Source organism: Bos taurus, chromosome 18, assembly GCF_002263795.3.
Source record: "Bos taurus isolate L1 Dominette 01449 registration number 42190680 breed Hereford chromosome 18, ARS-UCD2.0, whole genome shotgun sequence".
Lineage (NCBI taxonomy): Eukaryota > Metazoa > Chordata > Mammalia > Artiodactyla > Bovidae > Bos > Bos taurus.
The window spans coordinates 62,877,813-62,904,454 of record NC_037345.1 but is presented as its reverse complement, the minus strand read 5'-3'; the positions used below and the strand labels follow the sequence as shown (position 1 = coordinate 62,904,454).

Here is a 26,642-nt window from a genome sequence, read left to right as displayed (position 1 = left end):
GAGTAAACCCCGGGAATTGGTGATGGACAGGGAGGCCTGGCATGCTGCAGTCCACGGGGGTCACAAAGAGTCAGAAAGGACTTAGCAACTGAACAACAGCTGCCTTTTATTAACTTTGTGACTTAGACAAAGTCATGCCACTAGTTTGTCATCTACCAAGTGAAGATAATGCCAGGACCTGCTCTGTAGGGTTTTCGTGAGAACCTAAATGCTTTACGTGTGATGCATGGGGTAAAATGTCTGGCACGTACTTGGCATGCATTCAAGAAAGCGGGCTGTTATTACTGCTATTACCACCACCGTCATCACCAAGCACCTAGACACAGTCTGAAAAACTACTTCTGCTTGGTGATGACTGCTGCTTTTATGAATTATTCTTAGGGTTTCTGTGAGGGTCCTTAGACCTCTGATACTGATGAAGAAACTAAAGCTACAAGCTGAAAAGTGACTTGCTGAGGAAACTGGGGCTCCAATCAAGGCCATCTGACACCAATGCGTGGTCCCACCTGCCCCCCTTTAGCAGCAAGGCAGGAAGAACCTTGGGAATCCCCCACCCCCATCCCCAGATGGAAGACCAGGGCTCATGGTAGTTTGACCAGAGGTTTGCACAAATTATCTCTAAGCCCGTCTCTATTTCCTCACCTTTGCCAATTGTGCCCGGATACTCCCTTCCTTCATGGACCCTCCGGTGGATCCCAGGAGCTTTTCCTGCTGGCGTTGCAGCCAGGAGGCGGGAACTGCAGACAGCCATTTGGAAATATTGTCGGTTATCCAACCAAGGGGAGGAGGAGCTCTGGCATCCAGTGGGCGGAGCCCTAGGGCTGAGGTGAGCATCTCACAGTGCACAGGACCCTACACCCCACAAAGAATGACCTGGCCCCAAATGCCAATAGCTCTGGGTGCAGAAACGCTGGTCTGTGTGTAAGAGACCAACACAAACTTGGAAGGTGTATACCCCACACCAGTTTCATGAGAATTGGATTGGATGAGGTCATCAAAACCTTATTGGTAGGGTTACTTTTCCTTTCTACCTTTGCAGGGACAGGGGATTCCCAAGCGGTCCACTGGTTAGGGCTCTGCACTGTCCCTGCCGAGGCTCTAGGTTAAGTCCCTGGTGGGGGAACTAAGATCTCACAATCTGTGTGGTGCGGATTCCCCACCACCACCCCCAAATCCTTCCTTTCTGTCTTTATAAGGAGGGAGTATCATTTATGTCACTGAAAAGTACATTTACAAAAAAGAAACAAAAATAGCAGCGGGTGTATCCAAACCAAAGAAACAAAACTGCTTCTAAACTGTAGGGAGGGGGGAGGGGGGAGGTTGCGGGGGTGGGGGCGGGGTGTTGGGGGATTGCAGGCGTCGGCCCTCAGAGCGCGCAGCTGGAAGGAGTGGGGAGCTCCAGAGGCTGGCCTCAGCCCTAGGGCTCCACCTGCGGATGGTGGACGCGATCCTGTCTCTCTCTTCAGCCTCTCTCCTGATTTCTCTCTTTCTGTCTCTCCCTCCCTCCCTTGCTCTCAGTCTCACCCAGTCTGTCCCTACCCTCCCTGGCTCCCTCCCTTCCCGCTCTGCCTCTAGACGGAGGCTCTTTCAAAGTCCTTTTGGTTCTTGGAAATACCTCCTGATGGCAAAACGCGAAACCTGGGTCACTCCCCCGATCAGCAGCATCCTCTGCTCGCATCCCTGAGCAACAGGGGAAATTCCACACTTCCGGTGTAGGTCAGTGCACTGCCAGCCTTGGGAGGGGCCCTGCCACGCTGACTCAGTTTCCTCGTCCGTTCAGTGGGCCTAATGCACCTGCCTCATAGGTTGGTTCAAGGCCTAAATGAGAGAGCATGGGAGCAGGGCTTGGGACAGAGCCTGCTCACAGCAAGGTGTTCCGTAGATGTCCTGCAGTTTGACCTCTGGGTAGGGAAGATCCCCTGGAGAAGGGAATGACTGCCCCCTCCAGTGTTCCTGCCTGGAGAATCCCACGGACAGAGGAGCCTGGCGCGCCACAGTCCTTGGGGGTCGCAAACAGTCAAACATGACTAGGCAACTGACACTTTCGGATCTGAACCAGCTTCCCTTCCCTTCCCAGCACAGCTGAACCTCATCACCCAGGCCAGGGCCAGCAGGACAGAGCCCCACAAGCACCCCCGCCTACTAGTCCAGGCTGCAGCCTCCCCTCCGCCCTTCCTCCTGCTTTCCAAGTGGAGCCCCTGCTGGGGAGCTAAACCCTCCTCAGGTGCCCTAGATGGGGCTACCCGACACCTGGACCACTGGCCGAGTGGTGATTTCCTTGTAGAATCAATGTGAAATACCATTAAAATTTTAGTTCTGGCCCCACTAGCTACAGTTCAAGTGCCGACAGCCACATGTGGTTATTGTACCGGACGTGCCCATCATTCCAGAAGGTTCAGTTCAGTTCAGTTCAGTTGCTCAGTCGTGTCTGACTCTTTGCGGCCCCATGAACTGCTGCAGCACGCCAGGCCTCCCTGTCCATCACCAACTCCCAGAGTCCACCCAAACTCATGTCCATTGAGTCAGTGATGCCATCCAACCACCTCATCCTCTGTCGTCCCCTTCTCCTCCTGCCCTCAATCTTTCCTGGCATCAGGATCTTTTCAAATGAGTCAGCTCTTTGCATCAGGTGGCTAAGGTATTGGAGTTTCAGCTTCAACATCAGTCCTTCCAATGAGCACCTAGGACTGATTTCCTTTAGGATGGACTGGTTGGATCTGCTTGCAGTCCAAGGGACTCTCAAGAGTCTTCTCCAACACCACAGTTCAAAAGCATCAATTCTTCTGCATTCAGCTTTCTTTATAGTCCAACTCTCACATCCATACATGACTACTGGAAAAACCATAGCCTTGACTAGATGGACCTTTGTTGACAAAGTAATGTCTCTGCTTTTTAATATGCTGTCTAGGTTGGTCATAGCTTTTCTTCCAAGAAGCAAGCGTCTTTTAATTTCATGGCTGCAATCACCATCTGCAGTGATTTTGGAGCCCCCCAAAATAAAGTCAGCCACTGTTTCCACCATTTCCCGATCTATTTGCCATGAAATGATGGGACTGGATGCCATGATTTTAGTTTTCTGAATGATGAGTTTTAAGCCAAGTTTTTCACTCTCCTCTTTCACTTTCATCAAGAGGCTCTTTAGTTCCTCTTCACTTTCTGCCATAAGGGTGGTGTCTTCTGCATCTCTGAGTTTATTGATATTTCTCTTGGCCATCTTGATTCCAGCTTGTGCTGAAGGTTCTGTGGGACAGATCCCCAGCCACCCCCCCACCCCCGCCCCGCCGGCTCCGAGGTCCTGTCCATCATACAACCTTCCTCTCCTGTATTTTTCATCTCTCCTCAGGGTCGGCCTGCCTGAGTTCAAATCCCAGCCACACAGCTTTACAGCTGCATGAACTAAGTTTCCTAAGGCAAAACAAAGTGGAAAACCCATTGGGAATAGTAATACCACCCTCCTCTCACCCACAGAGTTATTCCAAAGATTAAGATTACCTAAGAAGAGAGCTTAGAACTGCTCCTAAACGATTCCGACCCTTCCATGAGCATTAGCTGCTATTCTTGTTGTTGTTATGTACTTTCTTCAAGATGCTGAAATAAGTTCATAGCCCCTTTTTAAAATCTGCATGAATGAGTTCCAAAAGAGACTGCCAAGTGGGAAAGAAGTGGCGGCCCAAAGTCACGCAGCGAGTCCCTTTGCGTGTGTTTAGCAGCTGCGTCTTTGGCCGCACAGGGTCTTGGTTGCAGCACGTGTGATCTAGTTCCCTGACCAGGAATTGAACCTGGGCCCCCCTGCAGTGGCAGCACGGGGTCTTAGCCCCTGGACCACCAGGGAGGCCCCGCCTTTGTGTGTTTAAAATGTGTTTACTTAGAGCACCACGTTGATCGGCTGTTCTTAAGCCGGGCCTTTATCCCCCTCCTGGGGGCCGTTTGGAAACAGTGATGAGTCTAAATCACAGGGAGGGAGAGTTACTGGCATCGGCGGGTGGAGCCCTGGGACCCTGCCAAGCATCCCCCAGTACACAGGCCACCCCCACCACAAGCAGTGACCCAGCCCCAGATGCCAGTAGCTCCCACTGTCGGACCACAGGGCTACGCGTAAGAGCTCAACCCAGTGGAATGGTGCATTGCTGTTGTTTAGTCGCTCAGCCGTGGGCGACTCTTTGCGACCCCATGGACTGTGGCCCGCCAGGCTCCTCCGACCATTCGATTTCCCAGGCAAGACTACTGGAGTGGGTTGCCATTTCCTCCTCCAGGGGGATCTTCCTGACCCAGGGATCCAACCCAGGGGTCTCCTGCACTGCAGGCAGACTCTACCATCTGAGCCACCAGGGAAGCCCTGGAAGGTTTATACCTCAAACTAATTTCATGGCCTTGGACTGGACAAGATCATCAAAACCTTACTGCTGCTGCTGCCGCTAAGTCACTTCAGTCGTGTCCGACTCTGTGAGACCCCATAGACGGCAGCCCACCAGGCTCCCCCATCCCTGGGATTCTCCAGGCAAGAACACTGGAGTGGGTTGCCATTTCCTTCTCCAGTGCATGAAAGGGAAAAGTGAAAAGGAAGTCGCTCAGTTGTGTCCAACTCTTAGCGACCCCATGGACTGCAGCCCACCAGGCTCTTTCGTCCATGGGATTTTCCAGGCAAGAGTACTGGAATGGGGTGCCATTGCCTTCTCCCAAAACCTTACTAGCTAGCGTTTTTTTCTCTTTTTCAAGGAGGATGTGTTCAGGTACCCTTTATGTAACTAAAAATTACTTTTTTGAAAAAAGAAACAAAATAGCGGCAAATGTATCCAAACCAAGCAAAGAAACAAAATGCCTTCTCTGACCCCACCTCTTCCTTGGGATACCCTGTCTCCTTCCCCTTCCTTCCTTGGATTCCGAAATCCTCCTCCCTGTCTCCCTCCCCTCCCCCACAGCAAGCTGGCTCCCACCCACCCAGCCCCCAGGGGCAGTTCTCACTCGGCCACCGGTGGCCTCTGGTTTGTTACCAAATGCAGTGGATTTTTTTTTTTTTTTTTTTTAAACTCAGCCTTGGTCTGCTTCTGAGCCTGCATCGAGGGGACATGTGTGGACACAGGCTCCTCATGGTTCCTTCTCTGTGGCTGCTGGGCCTTGGCCCAAGTGCCTCCCCTTTTTATCTCTCAGTGTCACCCTTTGCAGCCACTTCATCTCCGGCCTCTGTTCTTCCCACTTCAATCAGAACCAGCTACATAGTTTTCAGGGTGCGTGGCAAAGGAAGATGCGGGGTCCTTTGTTCAAAAGGATTAATAGTTCAAGATAGAGCAAACCATTAAACAAGTACAGGGCCCTGGTGGGCACGGCACCCCCAGGGACCGTACAGGTGCTCCCCTCTGCTCTGGTGGGGCTGACTGCCCTTCCCTCTGCTCTGGATCAGGGTCTCCGGGGTCTCTTGTTCTCCTGCTCCTCCTCCCAGGCTCTCCAGCTTGGCGGTCGCCCCAGCATCCCCCAGGACCTGCCCTCTGCAGGTCCTTGGCGTAGACAGAATGCACGTCTAAAGATGTCCAGGCACAAATCCCTGGAACCTATGACTAGGTTGCGTGTGTGCTAAGTCGCTTCAGTCGTGTCTGACTCTTTGCAACCCCATGGACTGTAGCCCGCCAGGCTCCTCTGTCCATTCGATTTCCCAAGTAAGAATACTGGAGTGGGTTGCAATTTCCTCCTCCAGGGGATCTTCCCAACCCAGGGACTGAACCAGGGTCTCCTGTGTCTCCTGCACTGCAGCTGGATTCTTGGGGGTTTTTTAGCTACATTAGGCCTTTGTTGCAGCATGTGGACTTTCTCTAGTTTCTGTGAGTGGGGCTACTGTCTGATTCAGGTGCACGGGCCTCCCGTCGCGGTGGGTGCTTTTGCAGAGCGCAGGCTCTGGCCCATGGTCTCCAGCGGTTGCCATGTGAGAGGGCGCAGTGCCTATGGTTCACAGCCTCTAGAACGCAGGCTCAGTGGTTGTGGCTCCAGGGCTTAGTCGCTCTGCAGCATGTGGGATCTTCTGGGATCAGGGATTGAACCCATGTCCCCTGCATTGGCAGGCGGGTTCATAACCACTGAGCCACTGGGAAGGCACAGACACCTCAGCAGCATGTAACTTGTACTGATTACAGAGTAACACATTAGATCTAGCCATTACCATGGCTGTTATCCAGGTGGACCTCACGTAATCACGTGAGCCCTAAAAGCAGAGGATCTTCTCTGGCCAGAGGCAGGACAGTGGAGCAGGCTTGCAAGTCAGGGAGTTTGAAGCCTAAGAGGGACTCAGGTGGAGAGACAGGGTGAATGCCGCAGAAGGACGCAGGCAGCCTGCCGCAGCAGACCAGGTGCAGACCAGACCAGGTGGGGGAGTTTGTCTTTTGTTTGCTTGAGGTGATGAGTGTTTTGGAATCAGATAGAGGTGGTGATTGTACGACATTGAGAATATACTAAATCCCTTTATAATGATGCACTGTAATGTGAATCCAAACATCAACAGAAAATAACTAAAATGCTGTTGTTATTTAAGCATTTATCTTGGGTGACCGCTCTCCCACCCCCACCTTAAACTTTGCCTTGAACGTGAAAGAAAAAAGTATTAGTCGCTCAGTCGTGTCCGCCTCTTTGCGACTCCATGGACCGTAGCCCGCCAAGCTCCTCTCTCCGTGGGATTCTCCAGGCAAGACTACTGGAGTGGGTTGCCGTACCCTCCTCCAGGGGATCTTCCCCGCTCGGGGATGGAACCCGGGTCTCCTGCATCGCTAGCGGATTCTTTACCATCTGAGCCACCGTCCCAGCCTGTCTCAGCCCATCCCCCTTCTGGACTGTGAAGTGGACTCTCTGCCCCTTTAAGTTCTGACCCTGTTTTTCCCGCTTAATACCCGACTCAGGACAAATCAGAAGCTCCCCGTGGCTTCCAACCCGATCTCTCCAGGCAAACCAGGCTCCACCCGGGGCCTCAGGGCCCTGGGCTCCACCTGGCGGCCTGGCCCGCTCCCTCCGGTCCTCAACCCTGTAAACACGTACTTCTCCCGCTTCGGAAGATTCAAGTCAAGCCACACCTCCTCCTTATCCAGGACCCTCCCTGCTCTTGGCCGCAAAGATGGCTCAGACGGTAAAGCGTCTGTCTGCAAAGTCGGAGATCTGAGTTCGAGCCCTGGGTGGGGAAGATCCCTCTCCAGTATGCTTGCCTGGCATGGAGAATCTCCAAGAACAGAGGAGCCGGGTGGGCCCCAGTCCATGAGAGTCGGACACGACTGAGCGCCTTCTCTTTCTTTCCCTCCTCTCCAGCCCCTCCGTCCCAGCTCACAACCGAGCCGGCCTCCTCCCCGGGGTGGGGCTTTTCCCGCACTCACCCTCTTGGGGATCGTCCTCCCGCCATCCACCCCCCACCCCCAACCCTGAGTCTTCTCGTACCGCTCGGCGCCGAGCCCCAGCGAGGTGACGCCCAGGCCCGGACCTTCAACTCCCCAACGCAGGCAGGGAGCCGCCCTCTGCGGCCACCTCCACCCGCTCCTACCGCCGGTCTCACTGCCTGACCTTGTCGGCTTCTCTCTTCCAGGCCCCACACTCGCTCCCCCAACCGCTGCAATCTGGAAGAAATTACTCTTTCCAAACAGCCAGACTTCCCCACTTGCAGGAAATTCCAGGCTGGCAGGGGAGGGGCCGGGCTGGGGGGCCGCCCCGTCCATCCAATCCCCCACCCCCTCCGCGGTCCTTCCACCCGCACATCCAGTCCCGGCCACTTCCCGCCCCCACACTCAGCCTGGAGGGGCCTCCGCTTTTCCGCCGCGGCTTCTTAGTCCTTAAATCCTAGAGGCCAACTTTTTTTGGGGGGTGGGGGGGGGTCGGGGGAGGGGGATAAGGGAGGCCTGGGAGGGGCCTACTGCCTTAACCCTCTCGGCCCCAGACGGGACTGGGCGGGAACTCTGCGCCCCTCTGGGCTCCCATCATGGCCCCCGAGAGGGGCTGAGGCTTCCGTTCCCGGTGCAGGTAAAGAGGGCACCCGGTGGCAGGGTCTGGAGGCGGGCGTGGGGTTCAGACTCCCGGGGCTGGTGGAGGGGAGGCCGGGGGATGGTCTGGGACCCCCTCGCGTCCTGAGGCCGAGGAGGAACTGAGTCAGGGCTCCCGGGACCCAAGAGAGAAGCAGGGGGCGCTGCGGGCCGGCCGCCCGGGTCGTGAGTGCCCCTCCAGGTTCCGCCTGACGGGCCCTTCGCAGGTGAGATCCCGCCCGAAGGAAGGCGGAGGGAGGCGCGGGCCTGGGACCAGGAGGCGGAGGCGGGCCCCGAACCGAGAGGAGCGGGTCCCGGGCGGAGCCGGAGCCTGAGAGCGCGCGCGTCCGGTTCGGCAAGGACCGCGAGGTAAGGGGATACTGGCGGCCCCGGGCTCCCCAGGCAAGTCCAGAGGGGAGCGGGGCAGACAAACGGCCGAAAGGACGGCGGCCGCTGAAGCCCGGGCCGCAGCCACGTGGCCTCAGGAAGCGCGCTCTGGAGCCACAGGGGGGTCGGGGTGGGGTCCCGGTCCCCGGTCCCCCTGCGCCGTCCGGGTGCCGCCCGCCTGGTCGCCTCTCCCACGGGGCTGAGAACCAGCCAGGTTGGATGTGGGGCTGGCTGGGGCCCGGAGAGGACGGAGCAGAGCCAGCTGTGCGTCCCCACCCTCCCCCTGCAGCTGGAGCCTCGGCAGGAAAGGGGGGGGCGCGTGGAGGCGGGAGGAGGGGCGCGCGGGTCCAGGGTCGCGGCTCCTGCTCTCTGCCCGGCCCGAGGTCGTCACACACAACAGCTCCTCTGTGCGGAGTTGGCCCCGCCACTGGCTCTTTCCGAGCATGACCTCATTGCATCGGGCACACAAGGGAGATTCGAGCCTTCAATTTCAGGGGACACCGAGGCTCGGAGAAGTGGATGGATGCTCCCCACACCCTCTCCACCCCACCCCAGCCCTCCCCCAGTCACCCCGAGTTCTCAGAACTAGCCAGGAGAAGCGGTGGCTTTCAAAAACAATTTCTAACTCGTTGTTCTTACCTGGAATGGAAAAAAAAAAAGCAAACAAACAGGGTCAAGGGTGTAGGTCCCTGGCCTTGATATGAAAGCATTATTTATTTTCCCACGGGTCTGCACGCCCTACCCTTTGGGGACCATGAGCGATACAACGTCCTTCCAGCTCCGGAGTTCGTCTGGCTGCGTTCCAGATTCAGGCGGGTTTTGCTGCTGTGTGACCCAGGGCCAGTTACCTCACCTCTCTGTGGCTCAAGCTGTCACCCACATCTCTAAAATGAACATAATAGCAGGGTTCTCCCCTCATAGGGGACTGTTGGGAGGACTACATGAGTTCCTTCATGTGCCTGAAGCGCTTAGACCCCTGCCTGGCCCAGGGTAAGTGCTTGGGAAACAATGTCAGCACCATGAGTCCACTCTAGGACAGCCCCTTGCAAATAGGCATTCCGACTTCCCAGTTTTCAGAGGAGCAAACTGAGGTGTGAGGTTGAGAGAGTTAGTTCCGGCTGTGTTTTGTTTTTTTGTTTTCCTCCTTCTGTCTGCATGGCTTGTGAGAGACCAAAATCTTCAGGAGCTGCTAAGTGTTAGAAAATGCCAGAGCTATCACCCTGTAGGGTGGTGGGAGGACAGGATGAGGGCAAGGTGGGGGGTGGGCAGGGAGAGGAAGCAGAGGTGGAGAGCGGCCCAGGGAGGGCCAATGCATGGGGCAGCTGGCAGCTGAAGCCATAACTCTGGGCTCTGGAGGCCCGCAGAGCTGCTTTGTGACCTCGGGCAAGTCACATACCCTCTCTGAGCATCTGTTTCCTTCTCTGGGACAGGTGAGGATGATGCAAGGTTGGACCACGGAGCACACAGCATTTTCTGTGTGCTGGCTACCGTGCTAAGACTTTCCCTGGGGCAATATCTCACCAATTCTTTTGTTGTTGTTGCACTGGTTGGCTAACAGGGTCTTAGTTCCCTAAACAGGGATTGAACCAGTGCCCTTGGCAGTGAAAGCTCATAGTCCTCACTACCAGACTGCCAGGGAATTCCCCCTCACTATTTTTTGCAAAGAGACTAAGAATTATCCTGTGAGTAACATTCCATTTTTGAGATGAGGAAGTGAGGTCAGAAAGGGTAAGTGATTTGCCCAAAGCAACCCAGCAATGTGCACAGTCAGATCCAAGTCTGGGCAGCTGGCTTTCTGAGTTCTGCTTTTTTTCACCTATAATTCATGGCTCAGTGAGACAGGGGGCACTGCTAGCTCTGAGACAGATTTTTTTTTTTTTTTTTTTAACTGTAGATTGAGATTCATTAATGAGCAGAGGTCAGCGTTGAAAAAGACTAACAGGGAATTCCCTGGTGGTCCAGTGGTTAGGACTCTGGGCTTCCACTGCAGGGGGTGTGGGTTCAATGCCTGGATGGGGAACTAGGGTCCTGCATAGCACGGCCAAAATACTACTATAGATTAGAATCTAAACTATCCAAGTGCCTAGCATGTGCTGAGTAGTCTCATTTCATAAAATGTTTCCCTTATACACTGGGTGGGGTGGGGAAGGAATGGTGATTGTGTTCCAGATTGCAGTAAAATATATTTATTCACCTGGGTGGAGGTTAGGGAATTTTGAGAAGCGCTATAGAGGTGGTCAAGCAAGACTGGTTTTTCAAGAGAAATAAATGTAAAGTGTGTATGTGTGTTTGAGTAGGGGAGTGGACAGCCCTCAGACCACAGCCATCTATAATTATTTCAAATCCTTTGGCTTTAATTTTTCTCCACATAAAAGCTGGTATTTCCCAGGGTGGTTGTTACTAAAAGGACAATGCTTTGCCTGCTTCAGAGGATTTTATGAAATCTAAATTTTGTTCCACAGTTTTGTCTGGGGACACATCTCCCCCCACCCCCAGTGCTATCACTATCAATTGACTGGTGGTGTTACAAATATAGTTTTCTCTGAGTGTTTCTGTGTGCCCTACAAGGAAGGTAGTGTTATTTCACCCATTTTCAGATAGAAAACAAGCCAAGCGATCACATCATTTATCTCAGTTCATACAGTTGGCAAAGGGTGGGGCTTCAATTCAAATAGAAAGAATGTTTATTATTATTCCAACAGTGACTGTTAAAACAAAAGTACAAGGTCATCAAGTCCCTCCCAGAAGTTCCATAAAAACAGCCAAGTTCCAGGATATGGGCAAAGGTTGGTGGACATATCTATTTACCATCAAGTCATGAAGTCATGAAGTCATGTGGCCATAGGACACCTGGTTTATAGTTCATGTGCTGCCAGACTGGAATTTATGCCATTCTTGCCATGTTTTAACATAGGAAATTTTGCATTATTATTACTGTTACTCTTAGCAAGAAGTAAGGTTTTATGCTGCTTGTTTCAAAACCAGATAATTTGAAATTGTAAAACACTGTGTAAAACGCTGTGGGTGTCGGGGGGATGGTCTAAGTGGTAAAGAGCCCACCCACAAATACAGGAGATGCAGGTTTGATCCCTGGGTGGGGAAGATCCCCTGGAGGAGGAAATGGCAACCCACTCCAGTGTTCTTGCCTGGAGAACCCCATGGAGAGAGGAGCCTGGCTGACTGCAGTCCATGGGGTTGTAAAGAGTCAGACACGACTGAGCGTGCATGTGGACACACGCACACACACGTACATGTGCAAGTATACAGATTCCCAGGCCCACCCTAAACCTCCCAAATTAGAATCCTCAGGCCAGCCTACATTATGACTTTTGTGTGTCCCAGGCAAAGCTTTCATGGACATAATTATCTATGTTATAATTATATTTTATGACCGTGTTGGTATAAAGACAAACATAATCCAGACATTTTGAAATAAATCAAAACACAGCGTCCCTCGGCTCAGAAGGGGCTTCTGTACCTTGTGTATTGACAGGGTGGGGGGCTCCCCTCGTCTGAGAGGGTCTCCTCTGCCCTCCTCTGGGCTGTATGAGCTCTGTGGGCCCGGAAGGTGGTGCCGGAGAGGAAGACCTGCGCCTGTCCCCGCCCTGCGTGAGCTGGCGGCCAGCGGCCTCAGTTAAGGACCGAGGCTCAGAAAGGTAATAATAAATTAAAGCGTTTAAAACTGTGTGCGGGCCTCTAGAAGTGTGGCAGGCGCTGGGCACCGTGTCTCTTCCTCTAAAGGACAGGGGCAGCTCTGTCTTAAGGGTGGAATGAGTGATAGTCGCTCAGTCGAGTGACCCCATGGACCTTAGCCCGCCAGGCTCCTCTGTCCAGGGAATCTTCTAGGCAAGAGTACTGGAGTCTCTTCTCCAGGGGACTTCCCGACCCAGGGATCGAACTGGGGTCTGCTGTATTGCAGGCAGATTCTTTACCGTCTGAGCCACTAGGGGAGCCCGTCTTCAAGGTGGAGTTTCTGCCGTTTGGGAAGCAGTCTGCAGGTTTGGTGAAGCGTGTTTTGCTGGTTCTCTGCAGTATGAAATCCTCAAACGTTAGTTCTAAGTGCAGTTAACATACAGGCAGACCTAAATTTGAGTCTGAGTTTTTAATCAAGCAGCTATGACTTCGGGCCTCAGTTTACGCAGCTGTAAAATGTAGTAACCCCCGTACCCCCCACCACGGTCGTGCTGTGCGTGTCCGGAGCATCCTTTGCACCGCGGGCTAGGCCAGGGCTGGGAACTCGGCAGGCAGGCCTCGGCAGCGTCCCTGGGGGAGGCCGTGCTAACCCGCCCCTACCCCGCAGATGCCGGTGCTGAAGCAGTTGGGCCCCGCGCAGCCCAAGAAGCGGCCGGAGCGCGGCGCCTTGTCCATCTCCGCGCCTCTCGGCGACTTCCGGCACACGTTGCACGTGGGGCGCGGCGGCGACGCCTTCGGGGACACCTCGTTCCTGAGCCGCCACGGCGGCGGGCCGCCCCCTGAGCCCAGGGCGCCGCCCGCGGGGGCGCCGCGCACCGCGCCGCCGCCCGCCGTGCCGCAGGCCTCGCCGCCCGCCCTCCGCGCGCCCGCGCCCGCCGACCCGCTGCTGTCCTTCCACCTGGATTTGGGCCCCTCCATGCTGGACGCGGTGCTGGGCGTCATGGACGCGGAGCGCCCGGGCGCCGCTGCCGCCAAGCCGGACGTGGACCCCGGCCCCGGGGCGCAGCACCCCCGGGCCCGCTGCCTCGCCAACGCGGACCTCGAGCCGGACGACGTCATCGGCCTGTAGGCACCCCCATTCCCTGCGCTCTTACCGCCCAGCGCCCCACTTCTTTCTACATAAACCGACAAGGTCTGTGTCCCGGGTTTCGTTTGTTCACTTTGCACGTGGAGAGCGGTAACGGGACAGGGTGATGGGGTCCCGGCGCCCCTAAGAGCCAGGTGTGTCGCGGGGGGGTTCTGGTACCCGCCGGGTGGATAGTGGTAGAAATTCGGTGGTCCTGGTGTAATGGGATGCGGCCCCTTTAAGAGGGGCAGTGGCGTGGCTCCCAGGGGCGGAGCCCCCACGTGGTCGCTCCCACTGCACAGTTCTTTCAGCAAAGTGGGCCGCGAGCCGCTGCCGGCCGGACGCGGTTCCGGGCTCGGCCCGACGCTTCCCGGGGGCTGGCCAAGGGCTGTGACCCAGGGAGCTCCACGCCGCCGGTGGATCCCGCCCAGGAGGGCTGCCCTTTACCCCGGGAGCGGCCGCGCAGGAAAAGTGGCCGGGAGGAGGCGTGGCCCCCTAGGAAAGGGACGCCCCGAGGCCGACAGGGGTGCCCGGAATCCGGGCTGAGAAGTTCATGCTGAGCCCTCAGGCGTCCAGTTCTCCCGTGGAGGACGAGGCCCGAGCGGGGCCCGGAGGAGCGTGGCAGCAGTGCAGATCCTTAGCGGGGCGGGGGCAACCAGGTTCTCCGGGGCGCGCGAGTGGCGAGCCGCGCTTGCGAACCCTAGGGGAGCCGAGCGGCGCCTGCGAACCCTAGGGGAGCTGAGCCGCGCTGGCTACGCGCCCGGGAGAGGCGGGGCCACACGCGATGGGGCGTGGGCAGGGGCGAGGCCACAACATAACCCGATCGCCCGCAGGTGTCGGGCTTACCCGGGCTCGGCGCAGGGCGGGCCCACGCGCGGGGTGCTTCCAGGCTGGGCCGGGGCGGGAGCCGCGCCCGTGACGTCACGGCGGGCCGGGCAGGGCTGACCCCGCGAGGAGCGGCCCGTGCCGGGCGAGCGCGCCCGCCGTACGCTACGCCTATGGCGGCGGCTGGAGGGCCGGAGCCGCCCGCGGGGGTCTCGGTTGCAGAACCCGGGCCCTCGCCGGCCTGCCGCTTCTTCCTGGAAGGCCGCTGCCGCTTCGGCGCCCGCTGCCGCCAGCCCCACCCCGGGGCGCCGGCGCTGCCGCAGCCTAGAGGCGAGGCCGAAGACCAGGCCAAAGCCAAGAAGCCGCCGCTGCGCACGGCTGAGGCCGTCATCCAGCGCATCCGCTGGGACCCTCACCTCAACCCGGCCGACTTCTCCGTGGGCTACGTCGACCGCTTCCTGGGCGTGCGCGAGGAGCCCTTCCTTTCCTTCTGCTGGGACGAGCCGCTAGCGGCGCTCGCGCCGGGTGTTCTGGCCGTGCCGCAGCACCGGGTGCGCTACTTCCGCTTCCGCGGCCGCCTGGTATGGGACCGCGCCTCGCGCACCGACCTCGTCTTTGGCTCCGGCTTGGCGGCTGGCCGTGGGCCCACCATCCTGGACGCGCTCCACGGCGAGGACGCGCACGGACCCGGAGGCGAGAGCGACGGCGTGAACGCGCACCGGCCCGGGGACGTGCACGACGGTGGGGACCGGAGCGGGGACGCGCACGGGAACGGGGAGGCGAGTGACGGCGAGGATGCCAACTCAGTCGGAGATGCGCTCGGAGGTGAGGATACGGACGGGACCGGAGGCGCACTGGACAGCGTAGCTGCCACCCGCCTTGGCACGGACGCAGGGGGGCCGGTACAGCCAGCCCAGACGCGACTCCGGGCAGCTTTGGCCTCGGATGGGGGAAGCCCCGAAGCTGGGCGCCTGACGCTGGCAGGCGTATTAGCGAGGACCCAGGAGTGGGAGTCGGCGGACTCTGGAGGCCAAGCTTGCCCGTGGATGGCGCCAGGAGGGGCGCTGAAGCCAGCTGCTGCCGCCGCCGCCGCCGCCAGGGCCATGCAGACCCGTGGCGGGAAGCCCCCGGAAAGCTTCTCTGAGATGGGAACGGAGTGGGGTCCCGGGATCTGGCCTGTGGACCGAGGAGCGACCGCGGCTGTGGGCCCTCGCCAGCCCCGCCCCACGCACTTTGTGGCGCTCATGGTGACGGAGCCTGAGCTGCGGGCCGAGGTGGCCAAGGTCCAGGAAGACCTGGTACGAGGCGCACCAGCTTGCGCGGCCTTCACGGTGCCGGCTGAAGCCCTCCACCTGACCCTGGCCCTGCTGAGGCTGGCGGGCCCCGGGGAGGTAGCGGCGGCCGTCACCGCGCTCAGACACGCGCTCTCTGACCCCAGGCTTGAGGTCCCTCTGAGGCTGAGGTTCGGTCGCCTGGTGTGCCTGGGCTCCCACGTGCTCTGCGCTCCCCCGTCCCCACCCCTGGAGAGCCTGGCCCAGAGGCTGAGCCAGAGGCTGGAGGCCGAGGGGCTGAGGGTGTTGCAGCCTCTCGGGGGGATACGCCCCCACCTCACCCTGGCCAAGGTGCCCCAGGGCGCCCAAGTCTGCCTTCCCGAGGTCAGCCCGCGGCAGGAGCTGGGGAGCCAGCCCCTGGGGACACTCTGGCTGTGCCGCGTGGGCAGGGCCGGGGGCACCTACCAGGCCCTGGCCGAGCTCCCCCTGGGAGGTCAACCCCAGAAATAAGGGCCGGGCCCCAGACAAGGACAAAGCGCACACGTGGCTTTTCTCTCTCTCTCTTTAATTTTGGTTTCTCTCAAGCTTCCAAGTGGTGCTCAGTGCTCCAAGGAAAAGAATGAAGGAAGGAAAGGGGAGGGGAGAGGGGGGAGAGGGGAGGCAGAGGAGGACATCTGCAAGAGAAGCAGCCTGACAGTCCAGCTGTTTGCAACTCATCGCACCCTCCAGTTACATGGCAGAAGAGGGAGGGAGACGGAAAAGAAAAGGGGAGGAAGAAAAATAACTTAAATAAACACACACAAAAAGAAAAGAGAAGGAAACATGACGTGAGCTGGTGATCCATGAGGCAGGGAGGGAGGGTAACCGCTTTACCTGTGCTGAACCGAGGGAAGAGTGCGAGGAGGGGGAGGACGGGGCAGGGGAGACACGGGGGAGGGGGACACGGAGACAACTCAATACAACTGCAGACGAGGCGGCCCGGCCGGCGAGGTCCCGCGGCGGCCTCCGGAGTCCTCAGTGTGGCGGCGGCGTGGCGGGTGGCGGCGGCGACGGTGGCTTCTGGGCTCGGGGGCCGAGGGCAGGGCACAGTCTCTAGGCGGCTCCCCTCGCCCCAAACACTGAGGCCCCGGAGGGCTGGCAACAAGAGTCTGTGGAGCGGCAGGCGGGCGGCGGGCAGCGGGCATGCCCCCACCGCAGGCGGGCGCGGGCGGAGCGGCCTGTCTTCTTGCCCTGCCCCCCGGCATGGGACGGGCCAGGGTGCTGGGTCGGTACCGGAGTACGAGCTCGAGAGAGAGAGAGAAAAAACACTGAGACAGCATTAGTGGAGGGCCAGACGGACAGACCAGCCTACAGACCGCGCCCCCAGCCCTCCGCTGTCCCCACTCCTTCCCTAGCCCGACCCTCTGAGGCCAAAAATAAAAATGTAGAAAAATCTCTGTACAGACTCCCCGGTGGGAAAACGGGGGCAGGGACGAGGGCTCTTCCTGGAGCCCTCTCCCCACGAATTAATTTACATCCCAAGTCCATGGCTCAAAGACAAGATCTGCAACCCGGCCCCCCGCCCCCACGGCGCTGGTGCTCAGAAGGCTGGCAGCTGCGCCAGGCTGAGGCGGCAGTCGATGCTGGAGTTGTCCGGGCCCGTGTAGGCCAGGCCCAGGGGCTCCAAGAAGGCCCGGCAGGCGGCCTCGCCCTCGAAGGCCAGCTCGGCCTGCAGGTAGGAGACGGGCAGCGCTGGGCGGAAGCTACGGAGACAAGAGGAGAAGGTGATGAGGCGGCAGTGGACGCGGGAAGGCCCCCTGGGCTGGGAGGGGGCGCCCCCGTTCGGGCGCCAGAGAGGTTTCCTCAGCGCGTTAGCTGCCAGCCTGTTCCCACCCGCAGCCTCCCCACCTCAGCGGCTCGGGGGGGCCCGGGGTGGGGTCGGGGCCCCAGCCCCGGCTGCGCCCCCCCTCGCCCTCACTTACCTGAGCGGGGGACAGGAGGAGGGGATGGGAGGGAAGGGCCAGCTGGCTCCTCTGCTGGCTGGGGGCCTGCGCAGACCCTCACAAGAGGGCCCACCGCGGCCGGGGGGGCGGGGAGGCAGGGGTCGATGCGAAGGGCAGGGGTCGATGTGAGGGGCCGGGACTGACCCTATCTGGGGACCACCCCTCCTGCTTGCCTCACCCTGGTCAGAGGAGGCTGAGCACCCAGCTAAGAGGTGGTGGGCCGGTGCCAGCCAGCAGCTCTGTGCGCCCTCCCAGCAGTGGGCCCACCCAGCTGTATGCACCCAGGAGCAAGGCTCCAGGGCCACGGCCGCTGGGCGTGCACTAGTGGGGACACGGGACCCCTCCCGCCTCGAACCCTGGCCGTCTGCGGGACTGGCCCTGGGACAGGAGGCGGTCTCTGCCAAAGACGTGGGCCCCTTCAGACACAGGCCCCTTGGTGCTCTGGGCAGGCAGCAGCCCACGCCCTGCCTGGTCTGCTGAGTCTGGCCCACTGCCTGTCTTTCCGCGGCCCCACCCTCTACCTCACCCTTAAACGTTCTTACCCCACACTGAAGCCCACAAGGAGCCTCCTAACCTTCAGTGGGTGTTCATCCCCACCCAGACTGCGCCCCGTGGCTCCCAAGGCCCTTGGGACCTCTGAGCAGGGCTTGGCAGCCTGTCACCTCAGGAGGTGGCCCTGCTGGGGGTGACCTGGGCACCGCTCAACACTCAGTGCATCCCTGGCCTCCAGCCCTAGAAGCCGGGACAACCCCGGCTGTGACAAAAAAAGGGGTGTCCTGAGCCCACCTGGGGCGCCTCCCTCCTAACAGATGTGAGCACACCGTTGCCCAGGGCAGAGGGCACCCTCTTTGGGGGCCGTCCGGCGTCGCTTGCCCATGACACCTGGCCGTAAACTCATCTGAGCTCTCAGGAGGGCACAAGGCCCGGTTGCTGAGCCTACAGCTACTGAGGGCGGGGCCGGCTCTGCAGGCTGCCCCACGGGGCGCTCAGCCTCTGGGGGGACTCGGCCTCAGGAGGGTCAGGGAGGCAGGAGGCCTTGGAGGAAGGGGGCCTGGACAAGAGGATGATGTGGGGGGTCCAGGCTGCGGAGAGCAGAGAGCAGCAGGGGGGGAGAGGTGGCTGTGCAGAAGGGGGCGGGTCCAGAAGAGGGCGGAGCACACAGGTAGGGGGAGGAGACAGGGCGCCCTCGGCCAGGGCGGGGCACAGGGGCGGAGGGCCAGGGCAGAGCTCAGCTTTACATACGTTTTGATCATTGCCTTGAGCGCAGCCTTGCGCTCCCGGTCTGCAAACTTGTCCACGAGGTAGCCAGACATGCAGGGCGCGTGAGAGTAGAGCCGGAAAAAGCGGTGGTAGTTGCCCAGAGCCCAGGCGGCCCTGAGCGCCAGGGCGTGGGCCACGCAAGGGTCCGCCTTCAGCTCCCGAGTCAGGTATGCCAGCTCCGTGGTGATGTCTGCGGCCAGAGACTCGGGGTCAGGGGGCTTGAGGGGCCGCATTGGGAGCCCGGGGCCGCGGTCCTGCGCCTCACCTCCCGAGTTCTTGGTGAAGATGTAATAGAGGATCCGGTAGGCGGTAAACTCGCCCACGTTGCCCGGCAGGTTCTCGGCGTACAGCGACTTGAGCTGCGTCTGGCACTGGTTGAACTCTTCGTGGTCCCCCTGGAGGGCACAGCGTGAGGGGGCAGAGTGAGCCCCACACGGCTGGATAGGGGGACGGCTGAAAGCCCGGGGTGAGGTGGGGCCCTGCCCGCCCCTCACCTTCTCCAAAGCGATGCGCGCATGGGTCTCGTATACCTCCACCGTGAACTCGGTGCGCACACCCTGCACCTGATGGCAGGAGAGCGGACGTCAGGGCAGAGCCGGCATCACCCCATCGGCCCCCTCCCCGACCCCCTCCCCGGCCCCCACCTCACCGTGAGGTCCTGCCGGATGGACTTCATCTGCTCGCAGGCAAAGGCGTAGTCCTGCTTCTCCTTCCAGTGGGACTTGACCATGCACAGCGACTTCTTCAGAACCTGGGGCAGGTGAAGTAAGGCTCAGTGTGACCTGGGCAGGACCAGTCGGAAGGGCTAAAATCTGCTAGGGGCCCACGGACCCGAGTCCCAAAGTGGGGGCTCAACGTCAGACCCTCAGTGCGTGTCAACATTAGAAACGAGCACTGCCAACACTAAGAGCGCACTCCTGGCCTCAGCCTCCCGCACCTGTGCGCCCAGCTCGGGCCTCGGGGACGCACCAGGTCTCGTAGGCACCGGCCTCCTCAGTAGGGATGGAGGCACCGAGGCCGCCCCGCCTCCCGGACTCGTCTCCCGAGTGCAAGCTCCGGGTCAGCACCCCTGGGTGTGGCAGCTCCCTGCTCATCACCGCCCATCCCTGGCCTGGCCTCCCGGGCACGGAGGCGCTGCCCTCGCGCTGGGCACTCACCGGTACAGGGCGCACCGTGGACGGGTCAGGAGCACAGGTGAGGCGCAGGTAGTGCTTGGTGACATCCAGGCAGGTGCCCACGATCTGCAGCTCCTGCCAGTCAGGGTCGGCTGCACCGCCCTCCAGGCTGCCCACCTGCAGCACCAGGGGCTCCAGGCGCAGGCGGCGCGAGTGTCCGTGCTGGAAGCGCGCCGCCCGCTTCTGCTTCTTCAGCTCGCGCTCTGGCTCCTCACACTCCAGGGCTGCCATCTTCTTGCGGCTGCGCTTGGTGGGCGCCAGGTCGTGCCTGGGGGAGGGGGTGGGGGGGGCGTCGGGGTACGGGGTGAGGGGCATGGCATTGCCCTCTCAGACGCTCCCCAGAGACACCAACCGCCCTCTTCCTCCCAGGACCCCCAAACCAGCCCCTCCCGCCGTCAGCTCAAGGCTCACCTCTTGCCCCGCTGTGCCCGACCCCGGCCCCGGTCCATGTGGGCTCCCCTGCCTCCCCGGCCCTTCGGGGGTGGGTTCCTGCGGCCCACAGGGTGACACTCGTTGCCTGAGCAGGAACTCTCGGAATCCGAGTGTGAGTCGCTGCCGGAGGGAGGGGCGGGAAGGTAAGGCCTGGCCTGGTCCCTGTGGGGCCTCCCCTCCCTGTCGCCCGCCTGGGGACCCCGGCACCTGCGGCGGAAGTGGCGGGTGGGGGAGCGGGAGGAGGAGCGGGAGCGGGAGTCGGTGCTGGAGGAGGAGCTGTGGTCCTTCATGAAGACGTTGCGGTTGCCGAACTTGGCGAAGCTGCTGCCTCGGGCTCGGCCAGCGCCCCCAGCCCCCGGCGTCCCTCGCTGGGACTGGGCACCCCCACCCCTGGTCGCGGAGGCTGCCCCCCTGGGAGGATGGAGGGTGCTGGGCGCCTCCCACCGCTTCTTCTTGGGGCTCTCAGCCACAGGCTCCCGAGTCAGCCTGAGAACATGGCAGGGCAGAGCATTACAGTCTGGCGCCTCCCGTTCCCTGCCCTGTGCCTTCAGGAGAAAGGACACCTCCCCAGGCATCACACGCAGCTAACAAGGTACAGAAAGGGGAGGTGCTCCGGGCCGCTGAATAACATGCCCCCCAGCTCGCATGCCCCGGAATTCCAGCCCAGCCAACTCCCGCTCCAGGACCCAACCCTCCTGCCCACTTCTCTGCAGGGCTCCCTTCAGCCCCAGGCCCCCTGTGTCTTCCCCCGACTCACCCGGGCAGGGGCTCGCGGCTCCAGTCGATGGTGTAGGCCGAGCCGTCCTGCAGCCGCGCCTGCAGCACCTCCTTGAGCAGCTTCTCTGTGCGGTCCTTGTCCTCCTCCGACTCACAGGCCGTGAAGCAGCGTTCCACGTACTCCTTCATGTCCTGTGGCCAGTCGTCCGGCTTCCCAGATAGGTTCCCCCTGGCGGAGGGCGGGCGTGTACAGCTGGTTGGGAAGCAGCCCCCACACCCGGGCCAGGACCCTCGTCAGCCCTCCTTGTAACACCCAGGGAGGGAGGGTCTACTTTCTCAGGGATGGGTGGGCACTCACCTGTGGTTCTGGACTTTCTCGGAGTTGGGCTGGGGGCCAAAGCCGCTGTGCTGGCCCTCCGTGGTGGAACTGAAGTTCTGGTTTGTGACAGGAAAGGGCCGTTTCTGGATGTTGAACTTGAGTCCCCCAGTCCCAGGGGCTGCTGTGAGGGCGTGAAAAGCTGGGGTCAGCTGGCCCCACCCCTCAGAACCGGACACCTGAGCTGGGAATCCCGCCTCCTTCCCGAGCAGCCACACCCACAGCCTGGGTGGTCCCAACATGGGAAGCCAGGTCAGGGTGCAGGGTGCCCAAGAGAGGACCCTGCCCCGTGCCCCCACTCCCCACCCCAAGGCGCTCACGCTTCATGCGATTCCACAGCTGCTGGCCCTTCTTGGGCTTGACGGGCTCAGGGTAGGTGTGCTGCCCGTAGGCCTGGCCTGATGCGGGTCCTGCCTGGCTGTGCTGGGTGGCGGGGGCTGTCCCAGGCTGGGGGCCGCTGCTCAGAGGATGGGTCCCGTGCTGGGGGTTGGCAGGCTGCGGGGGCTGGGCCGCGGGCAGCTGCTGAGGGGGCGCCTGGTAGGGCATGCCTTCGTCCATGCCCGGGACGGGGGGCTATGGGAGAAACGGGCGCTGAGGGTGGAGCAGGCGCTCCAGGCCGGCCCTCGCTCCAGTTTTCACCATCGCATCCTACAGCGTGCAGCTCTCCCCACCCCGACCTCAGAGCGACCCTCGGGTGCAGACTTAGCTACCACAGCCACCCTGCTGACCGCCAGGGGGCTCGGGCTCCTCCTTACCTCCCGCCATACCCCTGCCTGGACGGGCTGCAGGGATGGGCATGGGCATTACCTGGTTCAGAGGCCCTTGGTGCTGGGGCGCGGCTGAGCCGTAGGAGCTGGCCATGCCGTACTGGGAGGGGGAACCGTAGCTCTGGTACACGCTCTGCCGGGGGCAAGGAAGGAAGGGGTCAGCCGCAGGCCCATTCCTTCCAGGGCGGGGGGCCTGGCCCTGCTCTCTCCCAGTCCTCAGAGGCAATCCGCCACTGACCTCTCACCCCTCCCCTCTCCACAGCATAAACGCACCAAACTGGCTCATGCTACAGGTCACAAGATGAAAACCTCCCTCTGTCCCACGTTTCACCGTGTTCAACAGCCATCTACTGAGCGCTACCCCGTCTAAACACAACAGAACAACTGCACACACAGAAACCCAGTTCTGATGAAATCAGCTGCAGGCACCTAACACTCCCCCCAGTGAGTGAAGAAAGAAGGCCAAGCAAAGAAGCCGAGTGGCAGGCAGGGTGGGCGGCAGGCCTGCCACTCCAAGGAAGCCTGTTCCGGGTAGCCCTCTGCAAGGAGCGCAGGGACAAGAGGGCAGGGAGTAGGGAGCAAGAGTGGGCCTGGGGTGCGCCGAGGAAGGCCGCAAGCCGGGGAGGGTCTTCCTGCAGCCGCCCCTGCTGTGGTCAGTCCATCAGCTGCCCTGGAGCTCGCCCCGCGGGGCACTCACCACGGGGTAGTAGTAGCTGTAAGGGTAGGTGTAGTTGTACTGCTGGTACCACTGGTAGTACTGCTGCTGCTGCAGGGCCGAGGCCTCTGCCTGCGACACGTACTGTGGGCAGAGGGTGGCAGGCCTGAGCGCTGCAGGCGGGAGCCCCATTTCCCAGGAGTTAACTTCTCAGGGACGGAGCCGGGGCTGCACCTCTCCACGGAGACCACCCCCTCTGCCATCCCACCCAGGCACCTCTCCCTCCTTAGGCTGGACTCCCCACGGTGAGGACCATATAGCCCTAGACTCCTCGAGAAGACAGACCGGGCATCCCCACTCAAGGGCTCCAGGAGCATCTTCAGAACGCCCTGCCCTGGTGATCCCAGAGGACACCACTGTGCTCCCCGCCCCGCTCAGGGTTCCCAGTCCCGCAGGGACTTCTCTCACTTGTGCACCGGCCACAGGCCCGTTGCTGCTAGCCTTGGCGGAGCTGCCGGCGGCTCCTGCTTTGCTGATGCTGGCCAGGGCCTGGCGGGCCTTCTCCCACTCTGGATTCTCGTGCATGGGAGTCTCCATGCCGTTCTCTCTGCCTGCCCCGGCCACCATACTGTACTGAGAGGACCTGCAGGAAGAGCACGTGGAGTCAGCCCCCGCTCCCATCACAGACGGTGGGCAGGATGGAGGCCAGCAAACGACAGGGCTGGAATCCTACAGCCTCAGCGTCTAACCTGAGGCGTGCTGACAGTTCCTGCTCACAGCTCTCCGTGAGCCGTGAACGCCACTGCCTACCTAAGGTGCTTCACCAGACGCCTGCTACATACAGCTGTTAAAAGTCAAACAAGAAGATGCCCAGTATCCACAGAACTTAAAACCTGGGGCCGAGCAGGCCTAAATGTTTTAGGAATCCACAAATTCTGTCTGATGCCACTTCAGTCAGAAAGTTAATCACCACACTGTTTTGGAAAAAATAAGGAACTAAAAAAAAAATAAAATAAATTGAGTATGAAGCCCACACAAGCCTCACCCCCAGCCCAAGCACAGGGACGATCGCATCATGACCCCCATGCTGAGTGAGGGCCCACCCAGAGCCCAACACTGGGCCTTGCTTCCTCTCACCACCCCCTACCCCCATGCCATCCCTCCAGCCCCACTAACCAATCTGTGCTGCGCTGATCACCCACGTTGGCCGCCATCTGCACCCTGGGGTGTAAGGGGTGGACCTCGGGAGCCAGAATGCTTTTTCACTGACTGTAAGGCAAAAAACGAATTAGGGAGAATCAAGAAGGAGCAAGAAACATGTCACAAACCAGCGAAGGGAAGCAGATGACTCACAAGAAGCCAGAGAAGGAAGGAGCCAATGGGGTAAACAGCCTGAAGAGAATAAATAAATAAATGGGCTACAGTCTCAGGGAAAGACCCTGGCTGCCCCCTGCAGCACTCTAGATGGAAAATGAAGGATTTGAAAGCAAAAAAGTTGAAAGGAATTTCCCAAAGAGAAAAAGAAGGATCTGAAACCCAAATGAAGAAAGGGAAAGGTTCAAGGGAAACCCTGAGACAGATCGGAGGAGGGGCAGAGGGTGGCTGGGGGGACCTCAGGCAAGGGGTAGGGAGGAAGCGCTAATGAACAAGGTCTGAGTGAAGCTTAAGGCTGGGAGGCTGGGAAAGACTTCTGAAAGAAAGCCTGTAAAGAGGGACGTGTTTGAAGGAGTCTTGAGAGAAGAGAAAACACTGGAGAATGGAGAAACCTGGGAGGAAATGAGGATTTCCAGAAGTTACTCCTTGAGCCAGAAGGCGGCAAAGAGAAGAGCCCTGAAGTAAAGAAAGGAGTTCTTAGAAAACTTAGACTAATTTCCGGAAGGTCCCCTAAGGACAGAGAAAACTCTTATACGGGAGGTTCCTAAAAATAGCAATAGGTCCGAGAGAAGAGGCATCAAATCCTCTTGGCTGGGGGTCTGGACAGAAAGTTTTGCGGGTGCCTGAAAAGACCCCTAATATCGTTAGGGACTTAAGAGCGGGAGGGAGAGGACTGCAAGAAAGTGAAGGAGGGCCCTGGGGGCGAAGACTGGGTGGGAGGGACCCGGACTCGAGGGGATAACTGAGAAGGATGAGTGTGTCCAAAAGCCTGATCCGCTGGGGAACCCAGAAGTCCTACAAGTGGGGAGACAGGAACAGGAGTCTAGAGCCGGGAAAAGTCCTAAAGAAGAATGGGCCTCAGAGAAGAGAAGGAACGGGAGTGAGCGAAAGGGTGGGGAGCGTGGAGACCGGCGGTCCCGAGAGGTAGGGGCATTGAGGGGGAACCCAGGACAGCAAGACTTAGGGTAAGGTCTGGTGCAACTCGGGAGGGAGGTTTCCGGGCAGGTCTGAAGGGGAGGAAGGAGACGCGGATGCGAGTGGGGCACCTGGCCGTCCCGCAAGCCCAGGGAAAGCAAACGAGGACGCCGGACGGAGGAACAGCCTGCCCGGATCCCGATCCCAGCCATCGGCCCCGGAGACACCGCCCCGGCCGCCCCTGCGCACCACGTCCCGGGGAGCGGGGCGAGGCGGCGAAGAAGAGCAAGGGGGCCCGTCGCCTGGGGCAACGCGGTCCTCCTGTGGAACCGCCGCGTCAATGGGAGTTGAAGAAAGGGGTGCTCGGGGCCCAGGAATTCCGAGCGCGGGGGGGGAGGGGGGTGCGGCGCCCAATGGCGCAGGCGCGACGGTGCGCGGCCGCCCGCCCCGCTCCCCGCGCGCAGGCGCACTGGTCCGCGTCCCCGCCACACCCTGTCGTCGCTCGCGCGCGGCGTCCGTTGATGCGACGACCGCCAAGGCCTCGGGGGCCGCGGGGCGGAAGGCCAGAAGGAAACGCCGTCTCCGTCCGCCCGCCCGGCCACCCCTGCTCGCCATACCCACCTCGGCCGTACGACCCCGGGACTCGTCAGCGGAGGTTCCAGGCGACGGCAACAGGGCTCCGCGACTGCTCTTGACCCGGCTGGCTCCTGTCTTTAAGTTTCGACGTCCGGACCGCGGCGTCTTGACGTCACGCCGATGCTTCGCCCCGCCTCCCGTCACCGCGGACAGCCAATAGACGCCGCGAACTTGCTTAGAACCCGCCCTCCTGTGACGCAACCACGGGGGTGGGCGTTTTAAGACAAGGCGGAAACTGGACTGTGGACGGTGGCCCTGAGGGGACACACTCGGTAGAGCGCTCGGGCCCTGCGCCTTTCCAGGCATCCTTGTTTTGGCCCAGCTGATGGCAGCCATTATTATTTATAGGTATAAATCAGTGTGCTGAGTAGTTCTGAGAGTCCCCACCGTGCAGTGATGTGGGACGATGGACCCAAAGAAGGCCTGAGAACAGCCTCTGGCCGGAAAGGGGAACTTCTCTAGGAAATGAAACTGGAAGTGTGCAAACACACAGGGGCGGGAAGCAGGCGTACCTTGGGAATTGCGGGGTGGCTCTGGTGGAACAGAAGTGAGGGGTCCTGGCGTCAAGAGATAGGTCTATGGATGTTTGCAGGTAGCAGGTTCTGAAAGGCCATCCTGGTCCGGCAGAAGAATTGGGACCCTCCTGTTTAAAAAAGGGCTTCCCCGGTGGCGCTAGTGGTAAAGAGCCTGCCGGCCAACACAGAAGACACAAGAGACACAGGTTTGATTCCTGGAGGAAGGCATGGCAACCCACTACAGTATTCTTGCCTGGAGAATCCCATGGACAGAGGACTCTAGACAGCTGTAGTCCATAGTAGACTGTTTCAAAGAGTCGGACACGACTGAAACGACTTGACACACACACGCACAATTTAAAAAGGCCTGTCTGTAGATTCCTTGCAAGTAATCTTTTCAGTAATCCTGTTCCCACCCACAATTCTGAATGATAGAATTATCCACTGCAGTTCACTGGCGGGTCACTGTGGTTGCAGTAGGTGGTATTTAAGAAGCAGCAATTTCTTTCCGATTTTCTGTTATTAAAAACTTTTGCTGATAATGCGTGTCATTTTGTTAGTATTAGCACAGTTGATCTTTTTTTTTCATCCCTTCACTTTTTAAATTAAACTCTTCG

At 59.9% G+C, this 26,642-nt stretch overlaps 3 protein-coding genes across 9 annotated transcripts; 2 read left to right on the top strand and 1 right to left on the bottom strand.

Annotated features, from left to right (window-relative positions):
* Positions 1 to 7,731: 7,731 nt before the first annotated feature.
* Positions 7,732 to 13,198, top strand: CDC42EP5 (CDC42 effector protein 5). Of its 5 annotated transcripts, XM_005219740.5 has the most exons (6): positions 7,732 to 7,980; positions 8,207 to 8,348; positions 9,288 to 9,356; positions 11,069 to 11,152; positions 11,860 to 12,022; positions 12,667 to 13,198. In XM_005219740.5, exon 6 carries the CDS (start codon positions 12,667 to 12,669, stop codon positions 13,126 to 13,128), a length of 462 nt encoding a protein of 153 aa, XP_005219797.2. In that variant the 5' UTR covers positions 7,732 to 7,980; positions 8,207 to 8,348; positions 9,288 to 9,356; positions 11,069 to 11,152; positions 11,860 to 12,022; the 3' UTR covers positions 13,129 to 13,198. The 5 variants fall into 5 exon arrangements, with proteins under 5 accessions (XP_005219797.2, XP_005219798.2, XP_005219801.2 ...); XM_005219741.5 differs by lacking the exon at positions 9,288 to 9,356; XM_005219744.5 differs by lacking the exons at positions 9,288 to 9,356; positions 11,069 to 11,152.
* An 89-nt stretch (positions 13,199 to 13,287) lies between these two features.
* Positions 13,288 to 16,042, top strand: LENG9 (leukocyte receptor cluster member 9). Its single transcript, XM_005219745.5, has one exon. It carries the CDS (start codon positions 14,124 to 14,126, stop codon positions 15,729 to 15,731), a length of 1,608 nt encoding a protein of 535 aa, XP_005219802.1. The 5' UTR covers positions 13,288 to 14,123; the 3' UTR covers positions 15,732 to 16,042.
* Positions 15,766 to 25,589, bottom strand: LENG8 (leukocyte receptor cluster member 8). 3 transcript variants are annotated; one of them, XM_010815483.4, is made up of 16 exons: positions 25,496 to 25,589; positions 23,762 to 23,854; positions 23,054 to 23,228; positions 22,628 to 22,729; positions 21,971 to 22,063; positions 21,484 to 21,736; positions 21,146 to 21,287; positions 20,828 to 21,016; positions 20,278 to 20,556; positions 20,050 to 20,190; positions 19,621 to 19,906; positions 19,113 to 19,214; positions 18,958 to 19,026; positions 18,729 to 18,858; positions 18,446 to 18,653; positions 15,766 to 16,963 (listed from the first exon to the last, which is right to left on the bottom strand). In XM_010815483.4, the coding sequence occupies exons 2-16, from the start codon at positions 23,797 to 23,799 to the stop codon at positions 16,801 to 16,803; spliced, it is 2,370 nt and encodes a 789-aa protein (XP_010813785.1). In that variant the 5' UTR covers positions 23,800 to 23,854; positions 25,496 to 25,589; the 3' UTR covers positions 15,766 to 16,800.
* Positions 25,590 to 26,642: the final 1,053 nt, after the last annotated feature.